This window comes from Amblyomma americanum, chromosome 9 (assembly GCF_052857255.1).
Source record: "Amblyomma americanum isolate KBUSLIRL-KWMA chromosome 9, ASM5285725v1, whole genome shotgun sequence".
Taxonomy (NCBI): domain Eukaryota; kingdom Metazoa; phylum Arthropoda; class Arachnida; order Ixodida; family Ixodidae; genus Amblyomma; species Amblyomma americanum.
The window spans coordinates 89,882,660-89,899,718 of NC_135505.1; the positions used below are offsets into that span (position 1 = coordinate 89,882,660).

The 17,059-nt window shown below is 46.8% G+C and overlaps 1 protein-coding gene across 1 annotated transcript in view; it reads right to left on the reverse strand.

Annotated features, from left to right (window-relative positions):
* LOC144105010 (venom protease-like) overlaps positions 1-608 on the reverse strand; it is a 44,002-nt gene extending 43,394 nt beyond the window's left edge. Inside the window, exon 1 of the mRNA XM_077638232.1 lies at positions 522-608. Within this exon, the coding sequence (XP_077494358.1) occupies positions 522-581 (60 nt within the window). The 5' untranslated portion in view covers positions 582-608. The remainder of the gene's footprint in view (positions 1-521) is intronic.
* Positions 609-17,059: the final 16,451 nt, after the last annotated feature.

Here is a 17,059-nt window from a genome sequence, read left to right on the forward strand (position 1 = left end):
GAACTACGCGTACGTAATGATGTATATACCTATAGTGACAGTGGAAAAACGACAACCTTCTCTGTACTGCGATGTATAGCTTTTCTTAAATCCTAGCAAATTGTGCTTCCTTTTTGTGTTCATAGATTAGTTAGAGGCTATTTATGCATTTGAACATTGGACGGCATTCTGTCAACATTAAGGAATCCACGAGCCTTTTTATCACATATGTCGCATCCAATGCGCCAAGCACCAGAATGACGAAGGTTGTAGAGCAGTCGCAGCAGTTTTGCATAGCATTTTGTGCATCACACAGCTACTTGACTGTGTCGCTGTTCGTTCAGAAAGAAAAGATGTGCCCCAGTAATATACCACTATTTTAACTATATAACTCCTGCGGATGCGGTGTTCATTTACCCACCTCAGCTTAAACGGTGCGTGCTGACTTGCTTATGAATTGAATCTAGAAATTTTGAAAAGGTAGCCACAAAAGCAACGCCAACCATGCATCAAGGCAAAATAAAGGAAGCAGCAATCCTTACCGCAGAGATACTGCAGGAGCAAGCAATAAACAATCCTAAAAACAATTTCTCGCCAGACATATTGTCAATTTCGTTGTCGTACGCAGCGTTAAGTCGCACTTTGGTTTAGGGCTGATGCAGCGGCCGACTATAAGAGCACGCAGCGACATTAATGTCATCTGGAATGGTCAGCGCCACCGGTGTGACGCTGCCACAAAAAAAGTATAATTCATCTGTTTTTATGTGGGGGCGCAGTCCACTGATGGTACGGAGCTTGCAATCTCTTCACAAAGGCGTTGTTTTTTTTTTTGTTTTCTTTTTTTTGGGGGGGGGGGGGGGGGTTGAGGGACGACTGTCTAGAAAGCCGCAATTTGTAACCTTTTGTATTGCCACGACACCCAATAATCTTGCCATCTCTTTTATTCTAACGGATGCCCATTTTCCTGCTGACGCCTGTCATTGTTATGAAAGTGTCCATATGACTCAAAAACGAGACGCGACAGACATATACGAGCCGCTATTGCCGTAACGGAGATTTATTTTTCACGAAAAGGAAAAGGATGTAGAGCTGGCGCTCTTTCAGCAAATTGAAATGACAGCCAGTCGCACAAAAGGGAGCATGCACGTTTTTGGAGTGCCCAGTTTTAAAAAACGGAGCGCGAAACTGCAAGAGAACAAAGGGACGACTTGCATGCAACAAAAAAACTAGGCTAGGCTCCACAGCCGCGAAAAAAATTTAGGAATAATCTGCAAACTTTTGGAAAAGGCTTCTCTGTGCATAATGATACACGTGTAAGGCTGTACAACCAACAACAGCACTGAAGTCGGAATGAAGAGAGTAGAGCGCACACGCTCAGCGCCGAATGCCAGTAGTAAGTTGAGTGGGAGCAGCCGATGTGCTCTCGCTTAGACGCGGCTGCTTACCACTATTCAAGCGTTCGTCCATACATGTGGGAGGTACTTCCCTAGATTTTAACAAGAACGTTAGGCGCCTCCATATCTGGTCGATATTCTTCAGATTCGCCTTTCTGATAAAGCTTACTCATCCTTGGAGCACTGTGATTAGCCGCGTGTCCCAATTCTGCGCGACAAACAAATACAAAGCCAATAGGAATGCGGATCAACTTTTTGTCCAGTGAGCAAGGAAATCTGCGGGTTCCAGTGACGGAACCGTGACAATACTGACTAACCAGATTCAATGCATAAACCTTGCTGCACTCAGCAAAGTAGATGAGAAATGGGACTAAGAGATTTGCCCTGAACTTTTCATGATATCTATACGCCTTCGTATAACATACTGAGGGTTAATTGGTGTATTCATATTATAAGTTGTGGCGAAGAACTACCGCAGTGTGACAAAATCCTGTTCTATTGGCCTAATGCGTTGTCGGCCGTGGGCACTACGATGAGGCCGCACCTCAGGACTGGTTTAATTCCATCTAAACACGATTTGTTTTAATTTCTGCGCCCACTTCAAGCGTAGCAGGGACCGGGGCCAGTGTAGCAGGGACTGGGGCTAGCTTAGCAGGAGGCGTTTGGAGGGTGACATTAGGATGTGTGTGAGGATAAGGTGGACGCGACTACCATAGCACATGGTTAATTGGACAGTTATGAAAGAGGCTGTTACCAAAGCGGGAACAGTTAGGATGATGATGATGGCGTTAATGTTCGAACCACCGTAGAGAGAGTATGTAGTTCTGCAGTCAGTGCACCTTCCCGCACGACTCGCAATGTTTTGTCGATGGAAGTCCACATCTGCATAGATACAAATTTACGTGTTAAGATTACATCGGAAGCGAGTCGTCGAAATCTGACGCCAAGTTTACATGTACGCAACTGCAAGAGAGCATTCAGCTTCCGTAGCGCGTATTGATAAGCAGGGCATCCCGGCACCGACCAGATATACGAAGGCAACGCTTAAAACCTGGTGGTACCGTTTAAATGAGATTACAGACTTACTATGCAGCCGATGTGCTGCAAGCCAATTTTCCTAAGTTGGCTACCTCGTTGGCAAAAACTGGGCAGTGCCATATACTCCGATGTAAACGCCACTCATTCAAATGGGGTGGGACAAAAACTACATAAAGGGTTAGGGCGTTCCCCGAGGCAACGATAGGGTAGGTTGCAGTTAAGTTGCTCATCGTATTTTTCGTCAGCACGAAACACGCCGGGACTGCAGGCGGTAAAATAGTGATTGCGTTTGTGCTGTAAAAGAGTCGCCTAGTTGATAGCGTCCCCGACGAACTGTCAGAAATATTGCTGTCGTCGATGCGAGCATTCCCTATGTGTGCAACTGATGCGACAAATGAAGTACTCCAGTGAAAACCAACTAAGATGTGAAGATACGTTAAAGAATGCGTTTTTCATGCCGCAGACCTCAGTGTAAACGAAATATTACGTTTGTTGTAATCTATACCTTCTGTGTTGTCTGCCTTAACTATGCCAATTGGTGTTGCTGAATATAATCTGTGTTAACCATAAAAAACTAACAAGCCAAGACTTGATAAAATATGACTGTTACACCGCAGGATACTAGATTCGTGTTATTTTCGACTGTTTAGAGAGCGCAAGATGATGCTAAAAGCCTGTTTAGAGAGCGCAAGATGCTGCTGAAAGTCAAATAAACCATACGGTGACTCTTTTGTCAATCGGACGGTGCACAGCTATTGGGGACATAGTGAATAGTTTGATTTGGTTTATGGCGGTTTAACGTTCCAAAGCGACTCAGGCCATGAGGGACGCAGTAGTGAAGGGCCCCGAAAATTTCGACCACCTGGGGTTCTTTAACGTGCGCTGACATCGCACGGTACACAGGCCTCTAGAATTTTGCCTCCGTCGAAATTCGACCGCCGCGGCCGGAATCGAACCCGCGTCTTTCGGGCCAGCAGCCGAGCGCCATAACCACTCAGCCACCGCGGCGGCTGCCATCCTGACTAGAGGAAAGGAACTGACATGCGTGGCGCCTGCTGATGACGTGCTTACAGGAGATGCTAATGGAGGCAAATTTGAGCAATTTATTATTGATCTAGCTTTAAGAGAAGAAATTAAAAGTAAGGAACATTATACGGACAGCCACATTAACTATCACACAGAGCCTATACCTAGTACGCCATAACAAAAGCACCCTTGATGAGGCATGAAAGGGCCCCACTATTCGCATTTTAATGTTAGAGTTATTGAGTTTTAACAAGGTCTCATTAGGGTTCTACGAATCACATGAGTCTCTCATTGAAATGTGAAGGAGTGAAAACCATACTGTCAATGAGAACAACGAGCGTCTCGTAGCTCTAGATAAAAGCTATGAGTTCCTCATTTTTCGCGTTGACAGTTTGATGGTAAATGATTAGTAATTAGTAGGAGGATAATGATTTTCTAATACTGGTCGTTATGTCATATGAGGACTCAGACTTGAAGGCACAAGCTCTCGTCCATGACAACTCTTCTGTAGAGTTTCTTCCGCTCTCCGGTTCAGTACCCTTCGTGCTTCCCTCGCAAGTGCTCTACGAAAGAGCGAGAGATCATAGCCAGAATCCATAAAATATATGCTCACAGTTCCATTTACATTTTTCATCACAAGGTGGCGATTTCAATAAAAGGCGTTCGCATTCATCCGGTTAGATCCCGCTGATGTTACCCATTGGGCTCCTTAGAAAGTGGCACCCGTCACAACTACTGAACGAATACAGGCGTCCAAATGTGCACCATTGCAAAGCACGCGCTCTGTGCCATTCAAAATGCAGAGGCGACGGCATGACGATTCATTTGAATTTCCGGGAAAACTCTTGGGTGCAAATCGTCTGCATTTGAGCCAGCTCTTCTACTCTTTTTACTAAGTGTGTTTCGGTTTTTTTATAGCCATACAATGTCCCCAATTGCAACAGTGTTGAAGTGCCTCGTGTATGGAAGAAACACAACGCATCACTAGCACTGCGAGTAGCTCTGCGTGCATACTCTCGGCATCTTTGAAAGAGCAGCGCAATGTGGCTGTAGCAAAGCGTAGCATCGTGCAGTAACTCCTGAGATTTTCATTGATTAGAAGGCGTCTCTGACACGGTGCTATAGTGTCAAAGAATACGGCCGAGAATGCGTACAAGCCAATAGAAGTGGTTCCACTTCACCTTTGTGGCCCTGAAGGAGCATCAAAAGGCAAACAATAGCTGGTGACGACAGAAAAATACACTGTTTGCAAAAGAAAATAAATACGCCGGAATGTGCAATTCTTTTAAAAATAACTGCCGGGAAAAAGGGTTGACAGTGCCAGAAATATATCTAATCAATGCAGAATATTTCGCAATATTTAATATGTTAGATTTCGTGCGAAGTGTAAAAATAACGACTTTCTGGTAGGCTATATCAGTGCATATTTTTCGCGAGAATAACCTTATGAGTTGCTACGTTGTGTGTATTGCAGTCGAGAAAATAGAGTGTTGGAAGAATGCTTGCCTAGTAGGGGCAATGCTATGTAACTTCGTTTAATTTTATTCGTGCGCGTCTGTCATTACTGCTGGCATTATTAAACCTGCATCGTTTTGAATAATTGCCTTTGGTGGCATTTTCTTTTCATATTATGCTTTTTTGTGCCGTCTTAAGCTGGACTGTACATGGCGCCGAACTGTGCATTAAAAGGCAAGAATCCCGAATGCAGTGTAACAATACATTGGTTCGAGCATCATGAAACAGGACAATAAGGGCAAGGAATATGAGGCCAATTTCATACACCCTCTAAGAATGTAAAGAAGCCAGCGGGAAGCATTTCTTGGCACCTTTCTCTGCGAAGCTAACTCAAACACCGAGTACACTCCTGGGATAGATATTTACGTTCGGAAAAACATCACTGCAAATAAAACGATCATAAACAGAACTCAGAAGACCTGAATGGGGACTCGCTCTCTCTAAGGTGATCAAGGCCTCAGCTCACCAAAAAAAAAAGCGTCTGCTTGGCGACACATTCAGTCTTTTAAACGCTATTAGAGGTAGTTTAGAGCTAAATATAAATTTCTTGGAGGTTTTATATCTGACTGCATTTGGCCCGTTTCAACTGCTGATGCAGAGTGCATGATCATATGCATCTTCTCGTTATATTTATTCATCCTGCAGTTCTGCCGAGCAGGACTCCAATACGTATCCAGAACAGCTGTTTAGAAAACATGGCTCACTGTGCTCTTTTGCATTTCAGCAAAAGTAAGTAATGCAGTTTTCACTGGCTCGGGAGACCAGGTGATTTCGTTCACATTTTAGAGCTGTACTGAAACCTGTGTGCTATAAGTCAGTGTTCTATAAGTGTTCTATAAGAACAGTGTTCTATAAGTCGAGCTTACAAACACGGTTTTCCTCTATTTGAATGAGCATTCCTCGAAAGCATTCGAACGAAAATTAAGTTCGGCGTAAATTAAGTTTAAAGAGGTCTCCGCTTGTACTATTGCGGCTACCTGTCGTTGTCGCACTGCCAACGACGAAAAAAAGTCCACCCTCAGTTTTCAGTCTCACTCAAAACAACGAAAGTTCACGTGCCTTGTGGCTGTCGATATGAAGAGCATCGCGCTAGTGCAGTTTATTACGCAACTGCGGAAACGAAGAACAGCGCACAATAGAGATCAGGCAGTGCGAGCGCTGCAGTCAGAATCTACGTTGACGTGCGGTTGGAAATAGTATAGTGCTTACGTGTATCAAGATTTCGCCACTTCACTTTACAGTACTAATCTGTACTGCTATACCGAAGCAAGTTGTATCGATCTGCAGTAATTTTCTTTATATTTTTGGTATTTTATATTTTCATTATATAATTATTTTCGCTCAGATATAAGTTATGTGAAGCCATGAATGAGTTTCAGTATTAGAAAAACGAAAATTATTTTTTTTCGTGCTGACGCATGGGAGGAGTGGAAGTTCAACCATAAATGTAAGTCCCTCCCGCACCCACCACTGAGGCAATGCGGGGTAATTCTACTGCGCAAAAGGCGGCAAACAAATGTCGTCATGCTTTTTATTCAGACGTCTTGTAGGTGAAAGTAGTGCTGATGGAAGAAAAGATTATAAAAACGGATGCCACGAGCACTCTTGGGATCGTTATAGAAAGTTCTCAGCCAAAGTAAAAACATTAATCGAAATACTACCAATGTCTTCCGCACACTTAACATGCTGCGAGTAACGGTTACTACCCTGTGTGACGTTCCAACACAATACCTCGGATTGTTTCTGTGAGATGCAGCTAAAAGACTCGCGAGATGCTCGTAAAATACTGGTGAGATACTGGCGAAAAAAGACCAGGAACTCGCAGAGTATAGAAAACGCGTTACAGCTCGTGGTGCTATAAAATACCTACCCCAGAATTATCGAGAGCGCACCAAATCATAATTTTCATAAAGCAAGAAACAAGGGGGAAAAAGTGTCGAGGCGGAAGCAGCTGATATTGGAGTTGAGCCCTTAAGAAAGGCTCAGCAGCACGCTTAAAAACGGCACACACCCTCGCGTGTGTTTCCGTGACGAACTGGTTAACTCACTACGAGAGCCACCTTGCTGCCAAGGTTTCGGTCCAATGACACGCCTTGGCCGCTTAAGTATAACCGAGAACCCTGCAACCCCATATATTGTTAATGCTGTTTTTGCTGTGAGGCTGGACACTTTCAGAACATACACAAAGAAATATTTCATTACTCTATTGGGCGATTTCCACCTATTAGAAAAGAGAGATATGATGCCCATAAGAAAATAAATGAGGTAATTCTTTCGGTACTACGAACAATGAACATTTAATAATATTAAAAATTAACATAAATATAACGAGTGCAAAAATAATAATTTTTTCCCTCGAACAGCTATAATAGATTTTATCACTTAAAAAACCACCTAAAGCCTGCTTAATTGTACTGTTGTTAAACTACGTCGCCATCTACTTAAAAATTAATGTCATGCATTCACCAAACTTAATGTTAATTTTATTTCCAATGAAAACAGGTTTCAATGCATCTACCAACGTACATTTCTCTCAGAAAAATGTTTGCTTCATTGCTAGGCTGTTAACTAATTCAATGACTCATTTGTTTGTTCTATAGTAGCATGCAGCCTTAACTGTTTAATGAAATTACATCTCCCATGCCCTTTCTCTTCACAGGCTGTTAATTGGTCCACAAGATGTTCTTGTTGCGCCACGTTCCTTTATCATTCCACCTGGTCTACGGCCAGTTTTCCGGGATCTTGCTTTCAAAAAAGGATTTATTACTCCCTGTTATGTGCTTTTTCTCACCCCTCACTTCCTGGCTTGTTTCATGTTGGGATATATTTCTAGGCTACATTCTGTAGATTACTTCTTATTTATCTCTGCATTAAATAAAGCGTATTTATTTGGGCGTCTGATTTTCGGATCACTTTTCTTTTTCTGCCCCGCTTCATTGTATGCTTGAGGAATTTGTTGGGTGCCAAAACTGATTTTTTTTGTAAACAATTAATATTAGCAAGAGTTGACGGCTTCAAACAATTCAACCCATTTCAAGGAATTTCAAGCCGCTGATCTGCATACAAATTTACTCTGGTTCATTTTGAGGATAAGCATTCGCCTCAATATATTTCTTTTTGGTGCGATTAAGAAAAGTTTTTGTTTATATTTACAGTCTGCGGGCACAGGAGTCCAGAACCCTAACCCGGAATTTTGAATGAAATGGTAACAAAGAACATCAATGCCATGGATTGTAAGTTTTCGTTTTTGTGGGCCCAATGTTAATTTGCCAATCAGCTGGTTGTAGAAAATGCCGCTACTAAAGTACTCCCGGTGTCCTAAAAAAACTTTACAGAAAAAACCATTCTGAGCACACTGCCCACTTTAAACCGTTATTCCACGTAGGTTATAAACAATATGCATGACAAGGTAATTTGAGCATCAAGTAACAGCCTGTGCTCTGCCTTCTGTATTCTAAGGGAGCGTCTCAATTATTGCAAGCGTCTCGTAATCGTTGTGTACTCAAGTAGAAATGAGCACATAATTAAGGCAACTCGCAATATGATGGTAATTATTTTACCATTGTGCCCTTTTTTGTGCAAATTTATTTTGAACCGTATTCTTTAAAACATTGACTCGTACTGATGCGCTATATAACTATTTCTTCTATCGACACAGCTAGAACTCACCGCGTTTTGCATACGTTTTGAAATAAAGTAGTTCGGTTAACTGAATCCAAACCTCCCGAGGGATTATAGTAATTGTTGTTTTATCCTAACATCCTAAACGCAGTTCGTTCGACACCAGCTCATGATCAACGTTTTTGTCAACCCCTTGAAGCCCAGTCTCTCAGAAGGATAGGCTGCATTTAAGCCTAAAATGTATCGCTACACAGTCTGCAGCTGCGAACACTTCAGGCTTCTTGATCCCTGCTGCCGCGAAACCATTGCCAGGGATGCTCGATGATTGCGATGAATTTTGGTTAGCGGTGTTAATTTTTTTCAGTGTAGTTACCTGACGTCCGTGACACACTGCGAAACAGTACCGATACTAATCGCTGTTTCTTACTTTGATGCCGGTACAGACCACTATTAAAACACAACTTGGACGTGTTTTGTTTGCCAGCGGAAATATTATCACCAGCCGGGTGATCTTAACAGCCGCTCACTGCTTGTGAGTGTGCTAGGTAACCTTTCTTATCTAGCGAGATAATTTATTCACTTTTTGGCCTCACCTCTTTCAATACTTTACGCTGTACTGCGAACTGTTTGTCAAGGTACTTTGGGCACGACATGCTTAGTCTCCATCCACAGCATTCTTAAGCAACCAAACTCCCTAATTCTCGCTGAAGTTAATGCAGAAGAAAAAAAAATTTCCCGTCACAAAGTTAAACACATGCGACAAAAAGCATACTTATTGACCCTGAGCGGAATTTGAACCCAAGGCGCAGTTATGTACTTGTTAAGAGTGATGCCTTAAAAAAGTCGACTTTGCTCCCTATGACCATAGTTTATTTACCAAGTATTTGTACACAGGAACAGTAATTGGTGGGATTTGATAAATGCTCCTTGTGCCGTCTCTTTTACTCCTGTTACTAAGCCCCCTTTTCCTTCAGATTTGCAATTTCCGAACTAGTCGATCTGCAAGCTCTAACCAGAAATCGGATCACTGTTAAAAGAAAGGTTGTGGGCGGTTTGTCAGATGACATGTGGCGGAGCTTTATGGGCACTAATAGCGACCTCGTGTAAAGATAAGATGGGGCGCGTATGCTACTTTAGCAACTAAGTTTGAATTCAAGGCTAAATAGGATATTTTGAGAATTACAAATTAGCAGATGTAACACAAACAAAATCCATGCTAGCTTTCACGAGTCCTGGCCTGACTTGCAATGCATTCAGCGCAACAATGCTATTCAGACATCACAGTTCACAGAGGAGATAAGCAGGAAATTCTTGCTTCTGAATAACAATTAAACATACCATCGTTTTATTTCTATGAACGAAGGTAACAAGAAAAGTGAAGGCAGTTGGTTTGAGGGCATCAGGCAGCCAAAGGTAGTGCGCACTCTTTGAACGGCGAGTGCGCTGCTTGTCGAAATGAATTTGCATGTTGTCTCAACCTCAGGCTGAAAATACGCTGAAGGAAAGCACCATTCGCTTCAACGCAAACTGGATAATATGTTAGCAGTTGTAAAGAAGACGACGAGCATATGCGCAAGCCGCATGGTCATCGCCTGGTGCATGCTCCTGCCTCCACTGTAAAGACGACGAGCATATGCGCGAGCTGCATGGTCATCGCCTGGCACACGCTCTCGGCTGGACTAGCTGACCCGCTGTTGGCCCTGCTCCCGTTAGGAAGCTTCTCAGAATAAACCCCACCTTACATTTGGTGCAGGTGCCGGGTAACGTCCTCTCGCCCTGGAACTCCGCAACCGAACGCTACCTCCTACCGCGATGCCTAACCACCAAGCCGTCCAAGTGAGCCAGGCCGCCGTCATCTGTGCTGGTTCTCTCCGCCAGCGAGACCTCGCTATCTTCAGTGGCACGGACGACCATGATATTTAAGATTGGCTCACATCGTATGAGCGGGTGAGCGCATACAACAAGTGGGAGGAGGAAACCAAACTGAACAATGTGGTTTTCTATCTTACGGGCGTTGCGAATCTGTGGTATCGGAACCACGAAACGGACATTACATCATGGTCTGTTTTCAAATCTAAGTTCTCAGAGGTATTCGGCAGCCCGGCAGTCAGAAAACTCCGTGCCGAACAGCGCTTGCGTGCGCGGTCACAGCAGGTTGGCGAGAACTTCACGAGTTACATCGAGGATGTCGTCGATCTGCGCAAGAGGGTGAACGCTCAGATGTCCGAAGCCGACAAGATCAGGCATATTCTCAAGGGCATTGATGACGACGCCTTTCAGATGTTGTTGGCGCGAGACCTGCGCACCGTCGCGGAAGTCGTCACCCTGTGTCAGAGCTTCGACGAACTACGCAAGCAGAGGGCTCTGACACGCGAACACACCACGAACGTCGACTCGCTTGCTGGCCTGAACGATGCAAGAAAAGACCAATCATCGCTCCTACCGCACATCAAGAGCTTCATCCGAGAAGAAGTTGCTCGCCAGCTCTCGCTTATTTCCCGCCATCAAGAGCCATCACCACACATAAATCCGAATTTGCGGCACATCATTCAAGAACGGGTCGCTGAGGCTCTCCCGCAGGCCCCTCAGCCCACACCTCTTGCGGCCCCGCTGACATATGCGGACGTTGTTGCGCGACCTCGTCCACCTACCTATGCTCCGCCTCCTGGTCCAGTTCGAGAGCCCGCTGCTTTTATTTCGCCGCCTGCTCATCTGCGAACCTCCTGGGGCACGCCTGATAATAATCGACCGCCTTTTCAACTGGGAAACTCCTGGCGTACGCCTGACAACCGCCCGATCTGCTACTTCTGCGGCTTGCCAGGTTATGTGGCGCGGCTTTGCCGTCGACGCATGAACATCTCACGAACACCTGCTGAGGTTTCCGGTTACTGGCCCAAGCGTCAGTACTCACCTCCTGCTGAGCCGCCCCTAAGCCGTTCTCTGTCTCCTGAGCGCACCTCCATCTCTGGACGCCGTTCCCCTTCTCCACGTCGGCGCTCCATCTCTCCAATGCGACGGCGTCCCTCGACCACTCAAGAGGAAAACTAGGTGCCGCAGTTCCTGAGGCGAGAACTGCGCAGTCGTCGAAATTTGAAAGGCCTCGTCTGTCTGCCGTAAATTTAATTGAAATTTTTGTAGAGGGCGTATCTGTGATGGCGCTTGTGGACACCGGTGCTGCGGTTTCTGTCATCGATGCAGCGCTTTGCCGATCTTTGGAGAAAGTGAAGACGCCCCTTTCTGGCTTGTCGTTACGAACTGCAAGTGCGCACCTCATCCAGCCGTTAGCAGCGTGCACTGCTCGAGTAGTCATAGAAGATATTCCATATTTGGCTGAGTTCATCGTTCTGCCATCATGTTCGCATTCGATCATCTTGGGCTGGGACTTCCTATCGCTTCATGACGCGGTCATCGACTGTGCTCGGGCTCAAGTAGCGCTCTCCACGTTGCCGAATCTTGTGCCAGAGACTGAAATTTGTGGTGCCCCTGTTCCTGCTAAAGCTTTTGTCGCCGACAGTACCGATATTCATGCGTGCTCTTCCGTGATTGTGCCTATCTCCTGTGCTTGTGTTCGCGATGCCAGTGTCCTCTTCACGCCGTCTCCTACTTTTCTGCGTCGCCATTGCTTGCCGCTGCCTTATGCCCTGCTCACTTTCTCCGCCGGACTCACCGCACTGTGGGTCTTCAACCCGTTTTCAAGCCCCTTCACTTTGCGCCGTGGAGAATGCGTCGGCACCGTGCAGCTCTTTGATTCTGTTTTCAACCATCCGGACGCTGGCGCAGAATCACCGCCGGTCGCCATGGACGCCCTGAGCCCACCTACTCCTGCGACCGCCCCATTGTTGACCGACCTATTATTTCGCTCTATCGACGCCACTCTACCTCCAACTCAGCGAACCCAGCTTCTTGCGCTACTTGAAGCGTTTCGCTCGTCCTTCGATTGCCACCGAAGCGGTTTGGGGCGCACGTCGACTGTCGAGCATCACATTGAAACCGGCGCCCATGCCCCTCTGCGACAGCGCCCATATCTTGTTTCCGCCGCTGAACGAAGAGTTATTGAAGAACAGGTAGACACCATGCTTCAGAGCGGCCTTATTCAGCCTTCCACCAGCCCCTGGGCCTCCCCGGTTTGCCTCGTCAAAAAGGATGGCTCCTTTCCCTTTTGCGTCGATTACCGCCGCATTAATAATATCACACGCAAAGACGTCTACCCTCTGCCCCGTATTGATGACGCCCTGGACTGTCTACAAGGCGCGGAGCTCTTTCCTTCCCTTGATTTGCGCTCTGGTTATTGGCAGGTCCCAATGGCAGCTGCAGATCTTGCCAAAACCGCATTCATGAGCCCTGACGGCCTCTACGCGTTTACCGTCATGCCTTTCGGCCTGTGTAACGCTCCTGCTACTTTCGAGGGAATGATGGATACCGTTTTGCGTGGCCTCAAGAGGAAGACTTGCCTGTGCTACATGGACTATATCGTTATCTTTTCACCTAACTTCCAAATGCATCTACCTCGCCTGCGGGACGTCTTGACATGCCTCAAAAACGCAGGCCTGCAGCTAAACTTAAAAAAAAAATTCACCTTTTCAGCCCGTGAACTGACAATTTTAGTTCCCGTTGTGTTTAAAGACGGTTTATGCCCTGACCCAGCAAAACTTCGTGCCGTGACTGAATTTCCTAAACTTTCCACCACTAAGGAAGGAACTTCGCAGCTTCCTAGGGCTCTGCTCTTATTTTAGGCTTTTCATTCGGAGCTTTGCCTCAATTGCTGCCCCTTTGACTCAGCCCCTCGGCACCAATGTCGATTTTTCGGCTTGGTCACCCGCCTGCGACAACGCCTACAACACCTTACGTCGTCTCCTCACGGCACCTCCCATCTTGCGTCATTTCGACCCGGCGGCCCCGAGTGAAGTTCACACGGATGCCAGTGGTATTGGTCTGGGTGCAGTGCTCGCTCAGCGCAAATATGGATACGACGAATATGTCGTTGCCTATGCCAGCCGCACACTTACAAAGGCTGAGTGCCACTACTCTGTGACTGAAAAAGAGTGCCTAGCCATTCTGTGGGCCTTAGGCAAGTTTTGCCCTTACGTATACGGCCGTCCTTTCGACGTCGTTACGGATCATCACGCCCTTTGTTGGCTTTCCTCTTTGAAAGATCCTTCCGGCCGCCTGGCGCGATGGGCGCTGCGTCTTCAAGAATACAGCATCCGAGTCGTATACCGGTCGGGCCGCAAACATCAGGACGCCGACGCCTTGTCTCGCTCCCCGCTGAACTTGACAGCCTCTGCGAAATCGGAGCCCCTGAGCAATCTCCCACCGTCAGTGGCATGCCTTCTGAACAGCGCAAGGATCCATGGATTCGTGCTCTTCTGGAATTTCTCTCCGACCCATCGGCGCTTAAACCATCCCGCGCACTGCGCCGCCAAGCTTCCCATTTTGAGATACGAGATAACCTGCTTTATCGCCGTAATTATCATTCTGATGGACGAAAATGGCTCCTCGTCATTCCTCGCCACGTACGGTCCTATATCTGCTCATGTTTTCACACTGACCTGCAATGCGGTCACGCAGGCCTTTTGAAGACTTACACGCGCCTCCGCCTCCGCTACTACTGGCGTGTCATGTACAATTTCGTTTTGAAATACGTACGCTTGTGCCTCGACTGCCAACGCCGCAAGACACCCACTACCCGTACTGCTGGCGAGTTGCAGCCGTTATCTTGTCCGCCTCGCCCTTTCGTCTGCGTTGGCATTGATTTATATGGGCCCCTCCCCTATACTGCTTCTGGCAAACGATGGATCATTGTTGCCGTCGATCACCTCACGCGGTATGCTGAAACCGCCGCGCTCTCTGCTGCCACGGCACAGGATGTGGCATCCTTTCTTCTGCGTCGGTTCATCCTTAGACACGGTGCCACTCGAGAACTCCTCAGCGACAGAGGCCGTGTCTTCCTATCTGATGTCATCATATTTCTGCTCCATGAGTGCAACGTCATCCATCGGACTTCCACCGCTTACCACCATCAGACCAACGGCCTCACTGAACGCTTTAACCGCATTCTGGGGGACGTGCTGGCTATGTACGTCCGTTCGAATCACACGACCTGGGACATTATTCTCCCGTATATTACGTTCGCGTACAATACTGCTACGCAATCTACGACAGGATTTTCTCCTTTCTTCCACCTTTATGGCCGCCATCCCTCCGTTCCCATTGATACTGTTCTCCCCCACCACCCTGACACATTTGAGTGCACCACCGTTTCCGAAGCCGCCAGGCACGCCGAAGACTGCCGCCAGATCGCCCGGTCGCTCACGACAGCTACCCAGTCCCTTCAAAAGACGCGCCACGATGAAGATCAACGTCCCCAACATTTCTTGCCCGGCTCTGTTGTCTGGCTATGGATACCGTCCAGTACTCCGGGCCTCTCCCGGAAATTGCTGGCTAAATATCAAGGGCCCTATCGTGTCCTGGAACAAACATCTCCAGTCAACTATATTGTTGAGCCCCTCACGCGGTCACCCGATCTCAGACGCCGCGGCCGTGAGACTGTACATGTCCAGCGCCTCAAGAGATACTACGACCCTGCTGTCTTGTCCGCTCCTGAGGTCGCCAGGATGGCTCCTCTTCTGTCCGGGGGCCATTGTTGTAAGGAAGACGACGAGCATATGTGCAAGCCGCATGGTCATCGCCTGGTGCATGCTCCTGGCTCCATTGTAAAGACGACGACGAGCATATGCACGAGCTGCATGGTCAACGCCTGGCACACGCTCACGGCTGGACTAGCTGAGCCGCTGTTGGCCCTTCTCCCGTTAGGAAGCTTCTCAGAATAAGCCCCACCTTTCAGCAGCATTCAAGTGAAGAAAAAGGTCACAAGTGCATAGCTTGAAAGACCTTGGTGGACACAAGTTCACGTTAAGAGTTTGATGCAATAGCGTTAATGTGCCCCTAGGGTCGCTTGGTCTCTTGGCGCACCATTTTGCAAACATTGACACACTTGCTATCATCAGATTAATTTTTACGCTTCATTTCCACAGCAATTCGTGCCACCATTTTGTCAATTTAACTGAGTTAGTGTTGCTGAAATCATGAAACATTGCATCGATCCCTACATCTCTCAAACACAAACAAAATCACATTTAGTCAGCATGACAAGGTACCTCTTTTTAAAGCTCATACCGCTTAGATAAGTAGCGTTCTTTTCATTCATTCATTGTGAATTGTTTACCCAGTGTCATTGGGAGTATAATGATTTTCTTTACTTTTCACTGCGTCAGATTTTCATTGCAGATTTATTCCCTTTTATTTCGTTCCTCTGCTAATTTGCATTGTATTCTAATCTCCAATAGCGATCATATTTCCTACTTTTGTTTTTAAAAGTGAATGTTAGTGATATATTTCTTAATATTCTGTCTATTGGGTTCTATAATGTGTTATGTAAAACCCCGTCGAAAGTATCAATGACAGAGCGTTCATTTTAGTGGGATGAACGTCCCTTGAATGCAGCATGTAGCGGAAAAATCAACATACAAGTCAAACAGCAAGCTTTTCTCCCGCGAGAAAAAGCTGCTTCTAGCATTTAAATGCCATTTGATCTGAAATGGTCCATTATTTGGTTCAAGCGAAAGGTCGTTTAACCTGAAGAACTTCGGGCAGGACTGAACGCATTGCTAGCATATGTACTCATAGGCTCCTAGCACTTTTCAGTTTTACGATTAAGATCTCTAGGAGCATTTCATATATCTTGCTGCCGCATTTTTGTATTACTGACGGAACAGGAGGTCCTCCTCAAGATTGTTACGTTGGGAACTCCTCCCTTAAAAGGCAGAAATCGACCGAAGCGGTGGCCTTGTTGTAGAGCATCCGCCTCGCGTTCGGGAGGGGCTGGGTTCGATCCCCTGTGCCGCCGGGTACCCACCGGCTTTTAATGGGTGCAAGATTTCCCCCGGCCTGGTGCTCAGCTCTTCTGGGTGAGATGCTTGGGAAAAAGGTCTTGACCACAGTTGCTCTGATGGATCAGCGATAAGTTCCGCCGTCCACAACGTTTAATCCGCCTGGTGCGGTAGAAGCCCATTTGTGGCAATCTTTTTTACGCATGATACCTTCTAACCACGTCGGCCGAAGGTGTACGTTCGCAGCTGGGCGAGAACTCGACCCGCGAGGGCCGCAGCGGTGTTTACGGAGCTGCTCCCAAGCGAACACCCCTAAAGGAAGCCGGGCGCCAGGCCGGGGGCCGCTTGTACCCATTTTTACCGGCGGGTGTCCGGCGGTGGGTTTCGAACCAACCACCTCCCGCAGCCGAGACGGGCGCCCAACCAACAAGGCCACGGCTGCGGTAAAATGAAACCGTAAGCCTCATCTGAGTCTGAACTAGAAAATAAAGATAAAATCAAGTTGAATCGATCAAATACACCTATTGTGCAATGCGAGGTGCTCTTATAAGGCCTGCATTTATCACCCTGAGCGAACGGTCCTCGGTTTTCTAGAGG